This window comes from Lacerta agilis, chromosome 3 (assembly GCF_009819535.1).
Source record: "Lacerta agilis isolate rLacAgi1 chromosome 3, rLacAgi1.pri, whole genome shotgun sequence".
NCBI classification, from domain to species: Eukaryota; Metazoa; Chordata; class Lepidosauria; order Squamata; family Lacertidae; genus Lacerta; species Lacerta agilis.
This window is the reverse complement of record NC_046314.1, coordinates 19,822,475-19,840,906: the sequence shown is the minus strand read 5'-3', so window position 1 is coordinate 19,840,906 and position 18,432 is coordinate 19,822,475. Positions and strand designations below refer to the sequence as shown.

General features: G+C 45.2%; 1 protein-coding gene across 4 annotated transcripts in view; it reads right to left on the bottom strand.

Moving 5' to 3' along the window:
- FKBP1B (FKBP prolyl isomerase 1B) overlaps positions 1-18,432 on the bottom strand; it is a 45,360-nt gene that overhangs the window by 5,278 nt on the left and 21,650 nt on the right. Inside the window, exons 1-2 of one of the 4 annotated variants that reach the window (XM_033142969.1) lie at positions 11,525-11,719; positions 8,202-8,249 (exon numbers count right to left, since the gene is read on the bottom strand). In XM_033142969.1, the coding sequence (XP_032998860.1) occupies positions 8,202-8,249; positions 11,525-11,674 (198 nt within the window). In that variant the 5' untranslated portion in view covers positions 11,675-11,719. Of the gene's footprint in view, positions 1-8,201; positions 8,250-11,524; positions 11,720-18,432 lie in introns of those variants that run through there. The other 3 variants (XM_033142967.1, XM_033142968.1, XM_033142971.1) reach the window with 3 other exon arrangements.

Sequence of the window (18,432 nt, the reverse complement as noted above, 5' to 3'; positions counted from 1 at the left end):
GGTGCAGAGGAGCCCTATAGACATGCCTACATTTATGCATGGAGTCCTCAAGGTAAGGGGATTAAGGGGATTCTGGATTCTCTCACATGGAAGAGAACACATTGCACACACATTGGTAGCTGCTTACTTTGGGTCTCTTCTCACTGAATGCCTAGTGGGGAACATGGCCAGAGAACACATCAACAATGGGCAAAGTTAACACACAGCTCCAGAGCCCTTCTTTCACAAGTTCTTTTAAAATGTTAAAATGTTTTAAAATGTTAAAATGTTTTAAAATGTTTTAAGTTCTTTTAACCTCTGTCTGCTATATAAAGATGGTCATGTTGACACCTCCACATCCCTGGCCAGAACTGATCGTGCAAGGACAAGGAAGTCCTACCCATCCTGCACACGGCTGCCATTTAAATTTTAGTGATGGTGCTGATCCCTTGTTGGGGCAGGGGGAGTTTAACTCAGTCACACTCCCCTCCAACTACTGAATCAGGGACAGGCCTATTTAACTATATGTAGCACTGCTTTGTTAATGCATAGCTGCCATGAAATGACAAGTTGTGGCAGAGAAGTAAAGTTCCTTTGACCACTATGTTGAATCAAGCACCATGAATAAGCCACATAGCAATGAGCTGAAAACTGAGATAGTTGAAAGGCAATACCGGATTTTAAAGAAAAAGTATTTATTTCACCTGCCAACGTGCCCTTTGCTCACTCATCTGTGAGGCCATTGGGTTGGGTTGGGGCTGGGAAGAGGATGAGAGTATGGTATCAATGGAGGGAGCTGTCATCTTTTCTCTTGGCACTGATAATGCCTACAGTCTGATCAACAGAGCTGAGATGCTCCTTTACAGCAGGTTTGTCTGGGCAAATCAGACCTGAGTACCATGTCTGCAATCAAACCCACAATAATAGTAACAGTATTTTATTGATCCTCCCTAATCCAAGTGTCTCCCTGAGACTATGACAATCTCCAATTCTCTCTAGACCACATGCAGGAAACAATACCAATCATCAGCTGGACTGATAGTCCTCTAGTTTGATCTCCATTTAACGTATCAGCAAAAGCTGTTGACTGACAGTCTTGATTTGTTGCACACAGCGAGCAAGCAACTGGACACTTTAAAATGCACATGTGGTGTGCACAGCTGATGAGACCAGTTAAATGAATGACACCTTCTATTGCAGCGTGAGCACAGAGTGGTAGTTCGGTGGTTAAGCAAATTATGAGTCTATTCCACCTTGAGCAATGGTGCAACATAACTGCCTAAAGAGCACAATCTGGGAAAGAGTTAACTCACAATCAACTCACCCAGGGGTCTCAGGTGAACCATGATATCTAAGCCATAGCCCCTACTGACTTCTCCAAGAAGGGGATAATATAATCCTATCTGAAAATGTTGTAAGAAATACTGAGATAATATATGGAGAATGTTTTGAAAACTCAGGACTATATTAATGTGAGGTATGAGTTATTGTTATTGAGTAACCTTCCTGGTGCATCTAAATTATACACAATTTCAGCTCATGTGCAAATCATGATTTCAAGCTTTGCTTGATTCGGAAGGGGGGGGTGTAACCACAGAACTCTGAAATGCCACCTGCCAACTAAATGGCAGATAAATATTTTAACAGCAGCCACTTCATGCTGGGAAACTTGGCATGGCTGTTGAAGACAATCAACAGCACCACGACAGAAATGTGCATCCTGAATGGATTAGCTGAAGAGGCATGCTGAAGCGGGGGGGGGGGGGGGGGGGGACTCTGACAAGCAAGACAGGAAGGTGTGTGCTAAAATGGCCAAAAACAAAGTACCTTCTGGTTTACAGCAGTGGCAAAAGCCTATCTTGTGGAAATTCCTGCCTAGCTTAAAGAAAGACATCAGTTATTACTGGGGTGGGGGAGAATCTGCCCCCGGGCAGCCAAAGAGGCCAAGATGCTTAGGTGTAGCTTTCACTGGCACAGAGCCATATATGCAATGAAAGGCTTAAGAGAACTTTCAGCTGGTGTCTCTGTGCCAACAATAGATATGAGCAGCAAAAATATTTACAGAACTAAAGTGGGATGAGACCAGAAGGTGGGAAGTCATGCTGGTGCTCAATATAAACACAAGAGCACCATTAGAGAGCCTAGTTGTGAACCCATGTTGGCTTACCTCAACCCGCGGGGAGCATCTGCACAGGGAGCCCCGACAGATGGGGAAGAATGACTCAATCCAAAATTCATGTCACCTCCTAGCACAAGATCTCTTTTCACACATGCTGTTCTGCCCAGGCCATCCCTTGCCACAAGGTATATATTAATAGCAACATGTTCATACTGTACATACTGTAGGAACGCAAGCACTTCCAGAGCAAGGGTGAAGTCAGAGCTGTAAAAACCAAAGCAAACAATTTTTTAAAAGTGGAATGAACATCCTCCATTAGAATCCCCCACCCCAATCAAATCCAGTGCTTTCTCAAAGATGGTCTTGCATGGAAAGGAAATCCCAAAAGCTCAATAATGTTATGCTCTCAGAGCAAGCAGGCCAGCAGGTAGTTGTACAGCGAGCAATACTAGAAATGTCTGTATGTGGTGTTAGAAACTGGGATAGAAAAGCTAGGGGCCAAATGGCTTCTGGGACCTGAGTTGTGGGTGCCAAAGCATAATGTCTAATCACCACTGGAGCGTGTGTGTCAGCAAAAAAAAATATTTATTATTTTGATAAGCATGAACTAATACCCAATTCACATAAATTAATATCACATTTTAGCAGAAATTGTTAATACATGTTTAATTTGGTGTTTACAATAAAAATATTGGTACCATACTTTAGTTTTCAAAACACTCTACTCATTATTGTTAAACTCATTTTGTGCCAGGCACAAAAAAGGGCACCCAGACTTTTTGAGGTTCTTGCAAATGGAATCTTTAGGCACAAAATGCACCTGGCACCCTGCTAATTTCGAATCCTGTCTATATGGCATGCTATTCTCTCTGAATCTTTGTTGATTTTTAGAATTTTTGGGTTCAAACACGTATCACCATGTGCCAGTCAATACCTACAATGGGAGGCCTATGCAGTGACAGAGCACATGCCTTGCATGTAAAAGGTCCCCAGTTGAAACTGTGAAGCTCTTGTTATTTTTGCTATTGGATGCTGCATGTTGTAATCTTGTTACATTTATAGTATTGAAATGTGGGGGTTTTGTGTTATAATTGCTATAGGGATTCCACTCCAGATTTGTGTAGGGCTTTCTTCTCCTGAAAGGGACACGGGTGGCACAGTGGTCTAAACCACAGAGCCTAGGGCTTGCCGACTGGAAGGTCGGCGGTTCGAATCCCCCCGACAGGGTGCGCTTCCGTTGTTCAGTCCCAGCTCCTGCCCACCTAGCAGTTCAAAAGCACATCAAGTGCAAGTAGATAAATAGGTACCACTCCGGGGGGGAGGTGAACAGCATTTCCGTGCACTGCTCTGCTTCACCAGAAGCGGCTTAGTCATGCTGGCCACATGACCTGGAAGCTGTCTGCGGACAAATACTGGCTCCCTCGGCCTATAGAGCGAGATGAGCACACAACCCCAGTCTCGTCCGTGACAAGACCTTACTGTCAGGGGTACCTTTACCTTTTACCTTCTCCTGAAGATATCCCACAAGGCAACAGAGGTTTAGGGTCAGAGTTTTCCTTCTCCTAGATCAGGGATTGGCAACGTGTGGCCCATGAAGACCGTTTTACTGGCCCACGATCCACCCCTGAACTGAGCCGCCCACTTGGCGAGTCCCCTGCGCACTGCGCTAAACTGGCGCAACGCGATGTGGGGACTCGCCAAGCGGCACCAGAAATTGCACCTGTAAATTGTATCTGTGCATGTCCAGACACCGAAAATCACTTCTGCACAGGCGTAATTTTCAGAGTCTGGGCATGTGCAGAAGCAATTTCCAGTGCCGCAGACACGCACAGACGCTATTTCCGGTGTTGTGCTGCGCCAGTCTGGCCCATGGGCGATCTCTGTGGGAGTAATCCGGCCCATAGCCGGTAAACATTGCCAACCCCTGTCCTAGATGGGCTACCTTCCTAGGCTGAAGAGCCCCATCTGCCCTGGTTGGATGGTGCCCTGTATGCCTCCTTCAGGCAACTCCTCAAGCCAAGCTGGTGCTGAACGTATTGCTTCACTTTCCTTTGGACCACACCAGCAAGGCCGAGCTAGGAGTCTTGTCATCTAGCAGCCCAGGACCTCCATGCACACTGCCCAGCCTTGCACCCCGGGGATGTCACTCTGATGCTACTATCACAGCAGTTTGACTTTACACCCTGAGACACACTCCATTCTCTCTTGAGACAGATGGATGCCAACAACAAAACAATTGTTTTGCTACATAATTATGAAATACAGTAGTTATTGTGTTGTTTTGCAGTATATTGCAGTATATTGCACTATATTTCATATATTATTATGAAATTGATTTGTAGTGCTTGCTTGAACTATTTTCCTCTTTGCTTCGCTGTAAGCTGCTGTGAGCGTGATTTATTTTTTGGAGGGTGGAAAAGCTGCAGACACATAAAATCAATGTATGAATAATCTCTGGTAGACCTTGTGGGTTAGTAACTGGAAAACCATTGTCAGTCAGTGTCACTCTATATATGGCAGTTTCCAATGCTTCACATAAGCAGATTCCTCTATGACTAAGGACATGTGCAGGGACTAGTCATGCTCCACTGAAGAGTAGCCTTCTTGTACCTCTGTGGGAAAGAGCAGGCTACATGGATCTACAGTATATTTTTAAGGCCATACCAGCCATGCACTGCAGCGTGAATGTACCTGGATGAGGGCTATGAGAAAAGGGAAGAGGAAAGACTGAAGATTGCGGAGATCCCCTCTTCTACATGTAGAGGAGAATGGGTCATGCCCAGAGTTATGCAGTGCTTACTATAAGGGTTAAAGCCACACTGTCAAATTCTTGCCTCAAATTTCCCCGCAAGTGAACCGATGTACAAACAGCAATAAATGCCACTTATTAAAACAACAACAAACCATGCACAAAATCAGGACTGCAACTTTTAAAACAGAGAAATCTGCCAAGTCAGCAGGTGCCAGTTTTAAATGACGACAACACGTTTAAATTGGTGGAGATGGGAGCTAAGATCACACTTTTAACAAGTTGGTCATGTAATGCTGCTGTAAAAACAAAATATTAAAGATTCAACAAGAGGTGGTGTGTTGCAAAAGGCTTGAAGCAGTGCTTTTCTTCTAGAAAAAAATGTGCGGGTAGTGCATACCCTTGCGTACCCCCAGAAAAAAAGCACTGGATTAAAGCAACTCAAGGATAACTATACCGCAATAATGCAGAATGCTGGTTATTATGATGCTAAAAGCAATATAGAGCAAGTAGAACCATAAGGATTTATAAAATCTGCCAGTGATTCTGGAGCAACATATCATTTTAATTAGCCAAATTATATAAATATGTGTTTCACAGGACCCTAATATATACATACATTCCTAATATACAAGTATTGCAAGATAAGCTTAGCCGACATAGAATTTTGCTCAGTTACTGAACCATGAGAAATGCATGGTGACCACAAATTCCATAAAAGTTACCTTTAAAAATGCAAAAACCCCTGAAGACATATTATGTAATACATTGACTTCAGCAAAGCACAGCATCAAATACAAGAAATCCCCTCAGAGGTCCATGCAAAATATGATTCCCACTAAAAATTCAATATTGCTTTTCAAAACTGGTTATTTAGGAACACAATCCCCACCCACCCATTTTATCCTGACAACAAAACCCAGTCAGGTAGGTTAGGTTGAAAGTTACTACAAAAATCTCTTTGGAGAGGATACCTGAATTGACAATGCATAAATAAACGTATTGCTTGTGTGCTGTGTACTGTATATCAAACTTAATAAGAATGTACCACTGGACAAGTTACTGCAGCTATATGTTGTTCTTGTATTTACATGAAAATCAATAAAAATTATTTGGATTTTTTTTTATAAAAAAAAAGTTACTGGCCCAGGATCATCCAGTGAGCTGAGTGGATCAGAAGGGGAGGGGGATTACTCCAGGACTCCCAGCTCCCACAATCCATCATTCTAACCACTACACCACACCATGGGCAGTAGGATAATAAAGCCCATTCCTTCTTATTGTTTGTTTAATCCAGGGTTTCCCAAACTTGGGTCTCCAGCTGCTTTTGGACTACAATTCCCATCATCCCCAACCACTGGTCCTGCTAGCCAGGGATGATGGGAGTTGTAGTCCAACAACAGCTCAAAACCCATGTTTGGGAAACTGGTTAATCTACACTTCACAGAAAGAATGGCAATTAATTTCCACTATCAGCCATGTTGATTGTCCATGCTCAGAAACAAAAAGATGTCCCATTCATTAAAAAAAAAAAATCCCCACCCTCAAACACGGCTAAGAAAGTGAGAATGACGGCAGGATCAGAACGATTCTGTCTCATTCCTGTTGGCCGGTATTAACTTCCCTTGTTCTACTGACTCAGTAGTTCTGTGTGCCATATTAGCAGCTGTCCATACTAGCTCTTCAGGATGAGAGACAGATTGATGCACCAGGAGATACTTAATCGCACCAGTAATTATTCACATGTTATCACCTCTGTGACTTATTTCCAATCACACATAGATACATTTCACACTGTGATATATTTTTCACACATAGGCTACCCCGATGGAAAGAGCATAAGGGACAGCTGCCAGCTCCACAGCTACAGAGGCCATCGGTCTTGTGGCAGGGTTCCTGTACACTGAAACAGCTGCACGGACAGGCAGAAATCCAGCAGGTACAGTTTTACCCAGCAAGGAGATATAGCGAAAGGGGAATCGGCAGCCACTGAATTGTACCTCACATGCTGCTGTTCAAGCCACCCTGACAACGTAGCAACCTTATCCACGGCTTACACCCCCGCCCCGCCCCCAGGGATCTCAAACGTTACAGCAACATCAGGGCTGATTGCTTAACACTGTCTTTCGCACTTACAATGTCTGACACAGTATCCAGGTCTAAAATAGAACTTGGATCTGATGTGGTTAATCAAACCAAACACAGTTGGTGCAGGGCTGGCCCCAGACATTTTGCTGCCCGGGGTGTAATGGCTTGTGCTACTTCTCTCCCCGCCCCCCGCCCGCCAGCTCAAGGGGCACAGCACCAAAGGCTTGCCAAGTCATTTGGCACTGGCGGTAGAAAATCCAACACTTCAAGCCCTTCACTGCTTCCAGACACCTGTAGAACACCTTCACAGTCCCTCCTGATTGCGATGGAATGGAGATAAAGCTGTGTGTCATCAGCACACGGGTGGCACTGTGTTCCAAATCCCCAGATGACAGCTCCCAACAGTTCACTACCACACATGCACAGCCTGCGTGCAAACAGCTTTATGTGCATGATGGCCACTCCTCACAGAAAAGCCAGCTCTTACTCAGTGCTACGACACTATCAGCAGCAGTAACAGAGGTGGGGACAGACAAAGGTGGCTCTGCAATCTGTGTGGGCTGCTACCTGCACACACACTGTCCTCCAGGCACACGCATTAAAATTGCCCTACCCACTAACATGACACTCCACTTCTTCAAGCCGATTTTCTTTTAACACTCTGCTTCTTCAGACTGCCTCAACCACACCCCAGATTCTTGAGTTCCACCCTTTTTAATGCTGGGCTCTGCCCTGTAGCCTATGGACATTTGAAAGTGTCCCATTATTTTAGGTTGGGATTACAGGTGAGTCCCAGCTCTTAGTAAGCTGAAGACCACTGCACCCGAACACTGATAGGCTTTCTAGCTGCTCTCCATGAATAACATCGTAAGTGTTCAGTATGTACTGAGCAGTAGAGGAAAGGGTAAAAATAAGCAAAGCAGGAGTGGAGTCATTTGTGCTGTACTGAAGAAATCAAGCTTCTGCTTTGCTTTCTGTAGTGATGACAACATGAATAGCTAGACTACAACCTCTGGTCCTTTTTATGAAATGGGTGGGGAGAGGAAGAGAAAAGCTAGAAGGGTCAGGGTACTTCTTTTAGTATAATAACCTGAGCAATAATCATCCGAATTCATGTAAATCAATAGCATTATGGATAACCTGAATGCCGTTATACAAAGATGTAGGACATCATGAATCAGTATGGAGAAATGAATATGCAGTTGGACTACAAACAGAAAATAACAATCTGAAAACACAAAATGGTATATTCATAATGGAACTTACCTGTATAATGGACCACACATGTCTGGCCTTTCTTTGGAAATGTCCTTCCTGTTTAAAAACAAACACATACGTTAAAAATGCTGTTGAAAAAATCCTTTTAGAAAAGTGGATGTTTAAAAAGAGTCAAAGCAGAATAAACTCATTCATATCAAAACCTACATTAAATACAAGATAAAATAGAAATTGAATATAATTGGGTTTTCTGTCTTAAAACCCCCAACCAGTGTAAGAAAACAAAGGTGCAGAGGCAGAGATGGTGTCATGCAGTGTGGATGACATTGTAATCACATACCTGTAGCTTCTGCTAGTCTCACCCTCCCACAGAGTGGCTTATATGTGCCATTTGGAAAGAAGGGGGAACAGATTTCAATTTTCAGTGACCATCAATTTAAACAATATAATTGGGATCATTCCTTTACTACTGACCCTATGAAGCCTCAGACATGGGAGAGCCTAGAAACTAAAATAAATGGTGTGTTTTTTAACTAAATGACAACCATACCTAAAGAGGGCCTACAAATATGATTTCAAATTGCAGTGACCAAAAGCTTGATTTCGGCCAGCTTCTAGTTTGCTTCATCACAGGACCATTTTCAACAAAGTTATCCATGACACAGGGAGGCAAATGGCAGTAGAATGTGCCTCATGCTGGGATCATGATGCTTTCCACTTTGTCCCTGTAAAATCCTTTAGCTGAGCATCTGGTCCACAGGGGACACACTTTGTAAGCAGGAAATGAGACAGCTTACCGTATATACTTGAGTATAAGCCTAGTTTTTCAGCACACTTTTTGTGCTTTAAAAGCTGCCCTCGGCTTATACTCAAGTCAACCATTCCTTAAGAAGTGTACAAGAACGGTGGTTCTTTACTCTCCCCAGGCAGCTTGTTCCATTCCTGAACTGCTCACATAAATGCAAACTTTAGACCCCAGAAGGCAGAAAGCCTATCAGTTAAAGAAGTATTAAAACGACACAGATGCTCACTTTCCCTGGCTCCTGCTTAAACAGGACAGGATCCCAGCCTTCTCTGTATAACACAAGGGAACATTGTGCTGCGAGTTAAACCACAGAGCCCTAGGGCTTGCTGATCTGCGACGGGGTGAGCTCCACAGCAGCAAAGGCGGAAGAGGAAGGAGCAACCAGAGGGCTGCTTTGGGCTGCTCGTTCCTCCTCTACCACAGTGGCAAAGGCGAACCGGCTTATACTTGAGTCAATAAGCTTTCCCACATTTTTGTAGGGAAATTAGGTGCCTCGGCTTATATTTGGGTCGACTTATACTCGAGTATATACGGTAGTTTTGATCGGCTACCTTGAGAACGAAAGAGCAGCCCTGCTCATTCAGACCAAAGACCTAGAATAATAGAATTTTAGAGTTGAAAGGGGAACTGAGGGTCATCTAGTCCAAACCCCTGCAATGTAGGAATATTTTGCCCAACGTAGGACTGGAAGATATTTCAAAAGGTCCAAAGTTGTTGAGCAAAATTAAATAAATTGGAGCTATTTTTTCAGGTAAATCATCAGAAGTGACACTGCTGACATGGCTTGCCATGCGTCTGGATTTTCCTGGACATTTTTAGCAATTTCTGCCCAGACACTGCTTCCAAATGCAGTATTCCAGCTATGTCCAGGAAATTCCAGTGGTATGGCAACCCTACTTGAACCCACAATCCTGAGATTAAGAGTCTCACGCTCTACTGACTGAGCTATCTAGTCAAGCATCCTTTTCCCATGTTGGCCAATCAGATGTCCCAGGGAAGCCCACAGGCAAGATAAAAGGGCACTTATTCACCTGCCAAAATCTGTAGACTACTGTCCACAATAATTATATTCACCAGTCAGGGGCTGTAAATCTGGTGAAACTGAAGAGTTATGCCTGGCTGAACATGCTGTAACCATTTCAAAATGAGCAGAGCATTTGAGGTTTTACAGGATTCTTCCTCTGTGCTGTGAGCTGGGCTAAATTGCCATTGTTCTATTGTATATTCTCAAACCACGAAGACGTCTTCAAAGTCAATGTCTGGCTAATGACTACCGGTAAGTGGCACAGATTTCCTTCATGGCAAAAAGCTATCTCCACATGTTACTGTCAGCCACAAAACCCTGCCAATTCCCATTCACTGATCACCCCCATGCCATTATAACAGGAGTTCTTTGCTTTGCTAGCTCTGCAGTTGCAGCAGCAGTCTCTTCAATAAGAGCCTTTTCCAGGTTTTCACAGAGGAGCAAGCCTGAAGCCTTGTCTCTCTCCTGAATGGAGAGGCTCACATTTTAAACAGGGAAGTACAGCGTACTATAATTTGCTCTTGTTACTAAATTACTTCACTGCACTTGGATTTATGCAGCTGTCAGCAAATGCCATTTAAATATCCCTAATCGCTTGTGGCTGCCGATACTGCTGCCAAAGAAGCAGAAGACTGCAGCCCACTGATCCACAGAGCCCTCTGGGCATTTTCCCTCATTATGTGGCTCAGGATAGGCACCCTCTACCATATTCTAAGCCAGGGAATCTCAAATTTCCCCCCACCTGACAGCAGGAAAACACCACTCCCATCCCCCACCATATATATATATATATATATATATATATATATATATATATATATATATATGTGCATTTTTTCATGCATTTTGCATTTTAAAATTCCTGTTCTGAACATCCTATTGCTTCCACTTTCTCTGATCCTCCCTGATTCAATGTCCTGACAGCCAGAGAAAGAGACAGTCACCTACCCACTCAGCCCTCTGACCTCAAATATCCCTCTGAAATGACAGGAAATCGGATCCCTTCGTTGGCCACAGTTGGGCTGAAATATACTTTACAAGCTTGGCAAGATGGACAAGAGTGATGGCCAAGGCAGGAGAGAGCCAAAGAACCACAGGGTACTGACCAGGGTGTGGAGAACAGGAGGCGCTGCACCGCAAATAAGGTACCCAGAAACCCTGAACACACACTGCATCGCACTGAGCTGGCCCTCAACAGCTCCGTCGGTGGAGCCTGAGGCTCTTAATCTCAGAGTCGTGGGTTCGAGTCCCAGGGTGGGCAAAATATTCCTGCATTGCAGGGGCTGGACTAGATGACCGTTGGGGTCCCTTCGACAATTCCAGAACTGACGTTGCTCCACCGTTACTAGGAGCACCCCTACTTGGTACCATTCCCTGGCCAAAAAACTCCCAGTTCATTCATCGCCTTCTCCTAACCAAATCTCCGCCTCTCCTCCTCCTTTCCCCCATAGGCACCCAGCTCCTCCTGCAGCTGCTTTGCCCTGCAGTCCCTCTCTTCCCTGCGCCCCTCAGCCCGAACCCGCGGCGAGGGGGGCACCGCACCGTCTCCCGGCGTGATGGTCTCCACTTCCACCCCCATGGCCGTCGTGCTCCCGATGCGGCGCGCTCCCGCTTGGCAACCTGCTCCCCGCACCACGCGCCGCCGTCCTCCTCGGCCGGTCCCGGCTTAGCGAGACCCTCCAGCCGGCGCATAGTTCCCCGCCCCTCTTCGCAGCTGACGGACAAGCGCCTCTGGAGCTGCCCATCAGCCCACCCGGCCAATGGAAAAGTGGGGAGGGGGGCTGCAGGCGCCGCCGTCGCCCAATCCCCCCGCGAGGTGGCGGAGGGGAAGGCAGGGCGAAAAGCGCACCCCAGCCTCCCGTGGGGAGGAGCTCGGCGGCGGAGTAAGGGGGAGGGGGACCGCACTGCAAAAAAGAAAGACAGGCAGGCAGGCAGGCTGCGCAGCTTGCGGAATGAATGCAGTCCTGTTTCCTTGGGGGAAGCAAGCGCTGCTCCTTTGGCAGCGCAGAGCCCGAATTGCCAAACGCGTGCCTGGAAACGGTTCGGCATTTTAAGTGGAGGTTGGGTGGCCATATGTCATGTGAGGTCCTTGCATTGCAGGGGGTTGGGCTAGATGATCCTCGGGATCCCTTTCAACTCTGTGATCCTATGATTCCAATCTAGGGCTTTTATGCATTTTTTTTTAAACTTTACTTTGCTCCGTTCCATGCTGAGTATCAAGCCCCATTTCAGAGGCAGAGCGCTAAGATGCCAAGCTGCTCCTATACAAGGGCCCCATCTCCCCATATCAACCAACCCTGACCCTGCGATCTTCCTTGTGTGCTTCCTCCACAAGAGTTCTGGAGTGGTAAAACAAGAATGGCCATTTTCTGCAGTGCCCCCCCCCCAATGCTCTCTCCAAAGAGGCTCACCTGGCGCCTACATTAAATATATTTAGGCACCAGGTGAAAACATTTCTCTTCAACCAGGCATTTGGCTGATTAACATTCTGTGGGCTTTAAAATGTGTGAATGGGGGAGGGAGGGGTTATTGTTTTGGTTTGTTTTTGTTTTATTATGTATTTTGTGTTTCCATTCTGTATTTTTATGTTGTGGACTGCCCTGTGATCTTTGGATGAAGGGCGCTATACAAATTTATTTTTTTTTAAAAAAATACCACAGAGTAAGGATCGAGGCCTACCAAGCAGAACTGAAAAAGCTGCAACCGCGAGACTCGTTTCCAGAGAAACCCTCTCTGCAATCCTGCCTGCAGCGTTAGGATGGAATAAAGCAACAAGGACCCTGCACCTATCACTATACTGGACAAGAATAGAAATGAACCTGTAGAAAACAGGGGTGTTGTTTCTTAATAGGGAGGCACCATTGCTCAGCAGTCAAAGCAGCAGCTTTGACGGCAGAAGGTTCCTGGGAAAGATCCTTCCAGTTGCAGAACTTGGGGTCTCAAATTTCAACAGCGCCCTGTGCAACACCAAAATTGGGCACGCCCCCCTCACACTCAATTCTAAAGCATAGTTTGCGTCTCTGGTGGAGTCCCCAAGGCTTCATGCCCAGTGCAACTGAATCAGTTGCATTCCCCTATATCTGCCCCTAATCCTCTTTGAGCCTAAGGCCCAAAGAGCAGGTGACTTAGCTCAGCGGTGGAGCATTTGCTTTGCATGCAGAAGGTCCCAGGTTTAATCTCCAAGGGCATCTCCAGGTAGGGCTGGGACTGGGAGAGACTTCCTGTCTGAAGCCCTCATAAGCAACTCCCAGTCAGTATAGTGCCAAATTGGAACAAATGGCAACAGATTGCTGTTTGTTCCGATTTAGCGCTAAAGAGCAGGTTTAGTGGGGGAAAGGCAGAACAACTCAGACCCATACCTAGAAAGCACAGGACAAGTGGAAAACTGCTCAGATCCATGCTTTCTAGGCACAGGGCAAGCAGAAGTGCGGATGAGCCCTAAGTGTAAAGCAGTTTCCTAAGAAACTGAGAAAGGAGCTCTGCTGGAGCAAATCAAGGGTTCATCTAGTCTTGCATCCCACAGCAGCTAACCAGAAGTGTCATGGAATTTGGGTAAGGGATGTGGCTTGGATGCATTTCATAATCACGGTTTGAAATATTGGTGCACACTATTTATTATTTCTTTTTTTTTAAGGAGGAGGATAAGGCTATCAATGGCTGATAATCCTAAAGGCTATATACTGCCTCCATGATCAGAGGGACTGCACTTCTAGATGCGATTTGCTGGGGGACAACAGCTAGACAGAGCATCTGACTGGCTATTAAAGTAAACAGGATACTGAATTACACAGATCTTTGGTCTGATCCAGCTAGACTTTTTGTATGTGCTTATGTTCTCTAACCAAAGGTTTTTCAAGGTTAGAATTGCCTTATATATATAAAAAAGCAAAATGCACAGAATCCTATGGCAATATCAGGCTTCATACAATTCCTAAGCACAATAGGACTATGACAACTGTATAAAGCAAGTGACATACCAGTATATATGTAATGAGTGACTGAGATTTCTGCCTTCACTATTTACAAAGAATTAATGCTGGAAATTTTTCCAACCCTTCTCTTGCTAGTTTAATTTAATTTTCACTAAATCAATTAAAAAAAACAGACCATAAAATCACTTTGTTTTATTATTATTTCTTTTAAATCACTGTTCAGGAAGATTTACTTTAATATATACTGTTTACTTGCAAAAAGGGTTTGGAAACAAATACTTTCATTCCTCCATCCAATTCCCCCCCCCCCAGTTCAGTAATTCAGTACTGTAAGGTTTTGAGGTCCTCTCAGGGTCTGCCCCTGGCACTCTAAGTGGTAGAAAGCTTTAAGACAGATCCAGCCCAATACATTTTGCTGCCTGGGGTGAAGGACAAGATGACACCTCCCTCCCTTCCCCTTTCATGTACTGAAGCCTGCTAGACTGGCATTTGAATATTCCTTCAGCCCTGGTGATGGGACAGTATCCATCACTACATGATGGCAGCAGGCTAGCTTAGGGGCTGAAAAGCAGGTCACGTAGCACAAATACCGGTAGCTATGTTCTTCACCTCACTGTTGCCGCCTGCCCATCACCACCTGCCACTTGAGGCAGATGCTTCACTCTACCCAATGGTAGGGCTGGCTCTGCTTTAAGAGACAGTACAAGGAAGGAGATTAGATAGGATGGAAGCCCTCCATTCCTCCAGGAGCTGTTGGCTCTACACATGCAGAATGAACTGGCATGGGACCACTTTTTGACAAGCAACCCCCCTCTCCCTTATTTAGATGATGTAGTTCTTTATGGGGAACTGGCTTCAGGGCTTCAGGCACCACGCCCACTGGCAGACCAACTCTGTGTTACAAAGATGTCTGCAAATGTGGCATGAAGGCTGGCAACATCAACTCCATGATGCCTGGAGACAATCAGGTCATGTATCCATAGCAGTGATCAGAGGAGGAATGACCACTGGGAGGAGCTTCATCCACCCCAGCTGCAACAAAACATGTCTCTCCCGTATCAGTCTCTACAGGCACAGAAGGCCCTGTAAGCTTTCAAGTTTTACTTCGCCCCCAAGGCGCACTATGTCAACAAGTTATGTGGAGGACTACAGCACCACCTGCCTTCCTTAATATCTGAATCAACTTACAAGCACTGAGTCATTTATTGGTGCATTTGATTTCTGCCATACATACATTTGTGCTTTCTCAAAGGAAGAGGGTGGTACTGTACTTGTCTCAGTTTAGTTTGGATTTCTTTCAGCATGTCCAGTCTGTGACAGACAGACAGACAGACAGACAGACAGACAGACAGACACACACACACACACACACACACACACACTCCAAGGGTAAAAATGCTGAGAAAAGAATTTGGATATGAGAATGCTCTCTCAAGTATTGCATTGCAATATGTAACCTTCTACAGTGTGACAGTTTTGATAGCCCACATTCTGCACAATGCACACACACAGAGAGAGAGAGAGAGAGAGAGAGAGAGAGAGAGAGAGAGAGTATTGTGCAGGAAGTGGGGGGGGGTTTGAACAAAATGTGTTTGCTTTCAAGTTCTTTTTGTAACTTCACAAACAGATCAAGGCCAAGATGTAGAAATCATTGTAACAGCCCTTAATAAAAAGGAAAGTGTCTAGTTTAATTTACAAGTCAAGGTTGCAGTCTGATACATGATTTACTGACAAGAAGCCCAATGTGTCGAGGTTTTGTGTATTGGGCTTATGATGATGATGCACTGTTGCTATATTTCACATGTGCATGATTTTACCCACATGATACTGTATCTTTGAATTGAAATTATGTTCCCAATATTTTTGTGAATACATTTTAAAAAAACAAGAAATAAAGATTTCAGATAAAAGGAGAAAGAGGGTTGAAGTACTTCTTCTCTACATTTCTGTGAAATATTGGTAGTGTTCAGCTGATGTATTGGTAGTATTAAATGTGAAGTTGCAACAAGGTTTATGAGAACTGAGCCCAGCTTAGCCAGGGGAACCATTGTGAATTGAAGGAAACCTGGGTCTTTTTTCTCTTTCAGGTCATCAGTGTATGCCACAAATAACTAAAACCATTCAAGTATTTTGTGAACAGGGAACTTTTGGAGACATGTCTGTTAAAAGACTGCTTTAATTGTGCCTTGTGAAACTGTCAGAGGCGCCATCTGGTGGCTGTTTTTACTTTTGTGAAATGATTTACTACTCCAGCCAAAGATACAGAACAGTACAAGCCATAATGGGATCTCAGATGAAGTGCATTTCATTTGTAATTCTTTCTGCTCTGTTGTGGGAAGGAACAGCCTAACTGCTGCACTGGGTGCATTTTGTGTCAGTTAGTGGATGGTTACTTTCAGCTCTATGATTCTTTGTTGTTTAGTCGTTTAGTCGTGTGCGACTCTTCGTGACCCCATGGACCAGAGCATGCCAGACACTCCTGTCTTCCACTGCCTCCCGCAGTTTGGTTAGACTCATGTTGGTAGCTTCAAGAACACTGTCCAACCATCTCGTCCTCTGTCATCCCCTTCTCCTTGAGCCCTCAATCTTTCCCAGCATCAGGGTCTTTTCCAGGAAGTCTTCTCTTCTCATGAGGTGGCCAAAGTATTGGAGCCTCAACTTCAGGATCTGTCCTTCCAGTGAGCACTCAGGGCTGATTTCCTTAAGAATGGATAGGTTTGATCTTCTTGCAGTTCATGGGACTCTCAAGAGTCTCCTCCAGCACCATAATTCAAAAGCATAAATTCTTCAGTGATCAGCCTTCTTTATGGTCCAGCTCTCACTTCCATACATCACTAATGGGAAAACCATAGCTTTAACTAAACGGACCTTTGTCGGCAAGGTGATGTCTCTGCTTTGTAAGATGCTGTCTAGGTTTGTCATTGCTTTTCTCCCAAGAAGCAGGCGTCTTATAATTTCGTGACTTAATTGATTGATTCTATGAATATCCTATATAATAAAGTCCAAGTGTCTCTGCGTCCAGTCCCTGTGTCCGTGGGTTTGCGCTACTGCGCATGTGCCCCACGGACAGCCGTTGGGACTTGGAACGCAGAGACACTTCGGGACATGCCGGCTGTGGAGGCTGCACCGGGGCTGGGCATGGGAGAGAGCAGGAGACTGAGCAGCCACTGCGGCATCGCGCTGCCAGGGACTCGCAGCCACTGAGGAGCTCGCAGCACCGGGGCTTGCGGGCGGCTCTCGCCTTGCCGCCCTTTCTCCCGCTCCTGGGGGAGACGCAGCTTCCATCCCCCGTTGCCAAGGAAACGGTCCGGGGGAGAGACGCCAGAGTAGAGGCGTCCCCCGCCCACGGATCCCGCACGACGCCCGGCTGTTGCTGGTGATGAAAACGGCAATGCTTAGCCCCTCCCCCGCGTGCGAGAGGGAGTAATGTCGTCCGCTGGCCTGGAGCGAGAGGGAGGTGGTGGTGGGCGTGTCCGTGGAGAGGCCACACCTCTCCAGGGATCCCCGCCCACTTTCTTTCCCCATCTTGAGGGCCTGTGAGGGGGCTTCGAGGGCAGGGAAAATGGGGGTGAGGAGCGGGGTGGGGAGAGCCCTGTTCTAGCGCCCGTTAATTTAACGGGTTTAAACCACTAGTATTATTCTAAATAATGTCAGCAAGATGGGAGGCAGTTGAGGCAAGGGAGTAAAGTAAAACATGGACAAGAGATGAACTGCACTGCTTTGAGTTGGCTTCTGCAATATCTTATTCATAGCAAGAAAGAAATTAATTGCAAAGCCTTGCATCTTTTAATCATACAGTATTGTGAACATTTATTTCTCGTACTCCTTCTAAATGCTGGGATTCAGCACTCAAATGTGTGAAATAAAACTAATAAAGATAACAGTGCTTCCGAGAATGTGCAGAGCACATTTCCTTCACCAGAAAGTAGTCACAGGTAGCCCATAAGCATCTTCAATTACCATCAGTGCTTCAAGATAGTATGACTCAGGCTTAAGGCCCAGATTTTCTCTTTTTATGACCCTTCAGTTTGGATTACAGAATAAAGTGAGAAAAGGGTAAATGCAGAAGAAGAAAAGTCTGGAATCAATTGGTCTGTCACTCACAGAAACCAGCACCTTGTTTCTACTGCTCTTGCTTTTGTTTCCTGTCACCCCATTACTTGTTTGGAACTACTGGCAAAACTGAATAATACCCTTCTTTCCTTATACTTCAAGAATGTGATTAAATATTCTTAGTGTTCCCTTTATGGGCTTTGAAAGAAAAAGTGTCAGGTCATTATTTCATGCTGCAGCTGCATTGCTTGCTAGTGCGTAAGAGCTTTTCTCCATTCAGTGAAGAGACCGTTATTCACTGAAGGTATTAAACTGCTATTTTAAAACACAGGCCCAGCCCTTAAAGAGTTAAAAATAGGCTTCCAAGAACATGTAATCTCAGAGAACAGTAATTAGCTAAACCTTATTAGATGTCACATGTGTCTGTGAGAGACACACACAGAGAGAGCGCCTCCACAGAAAAGG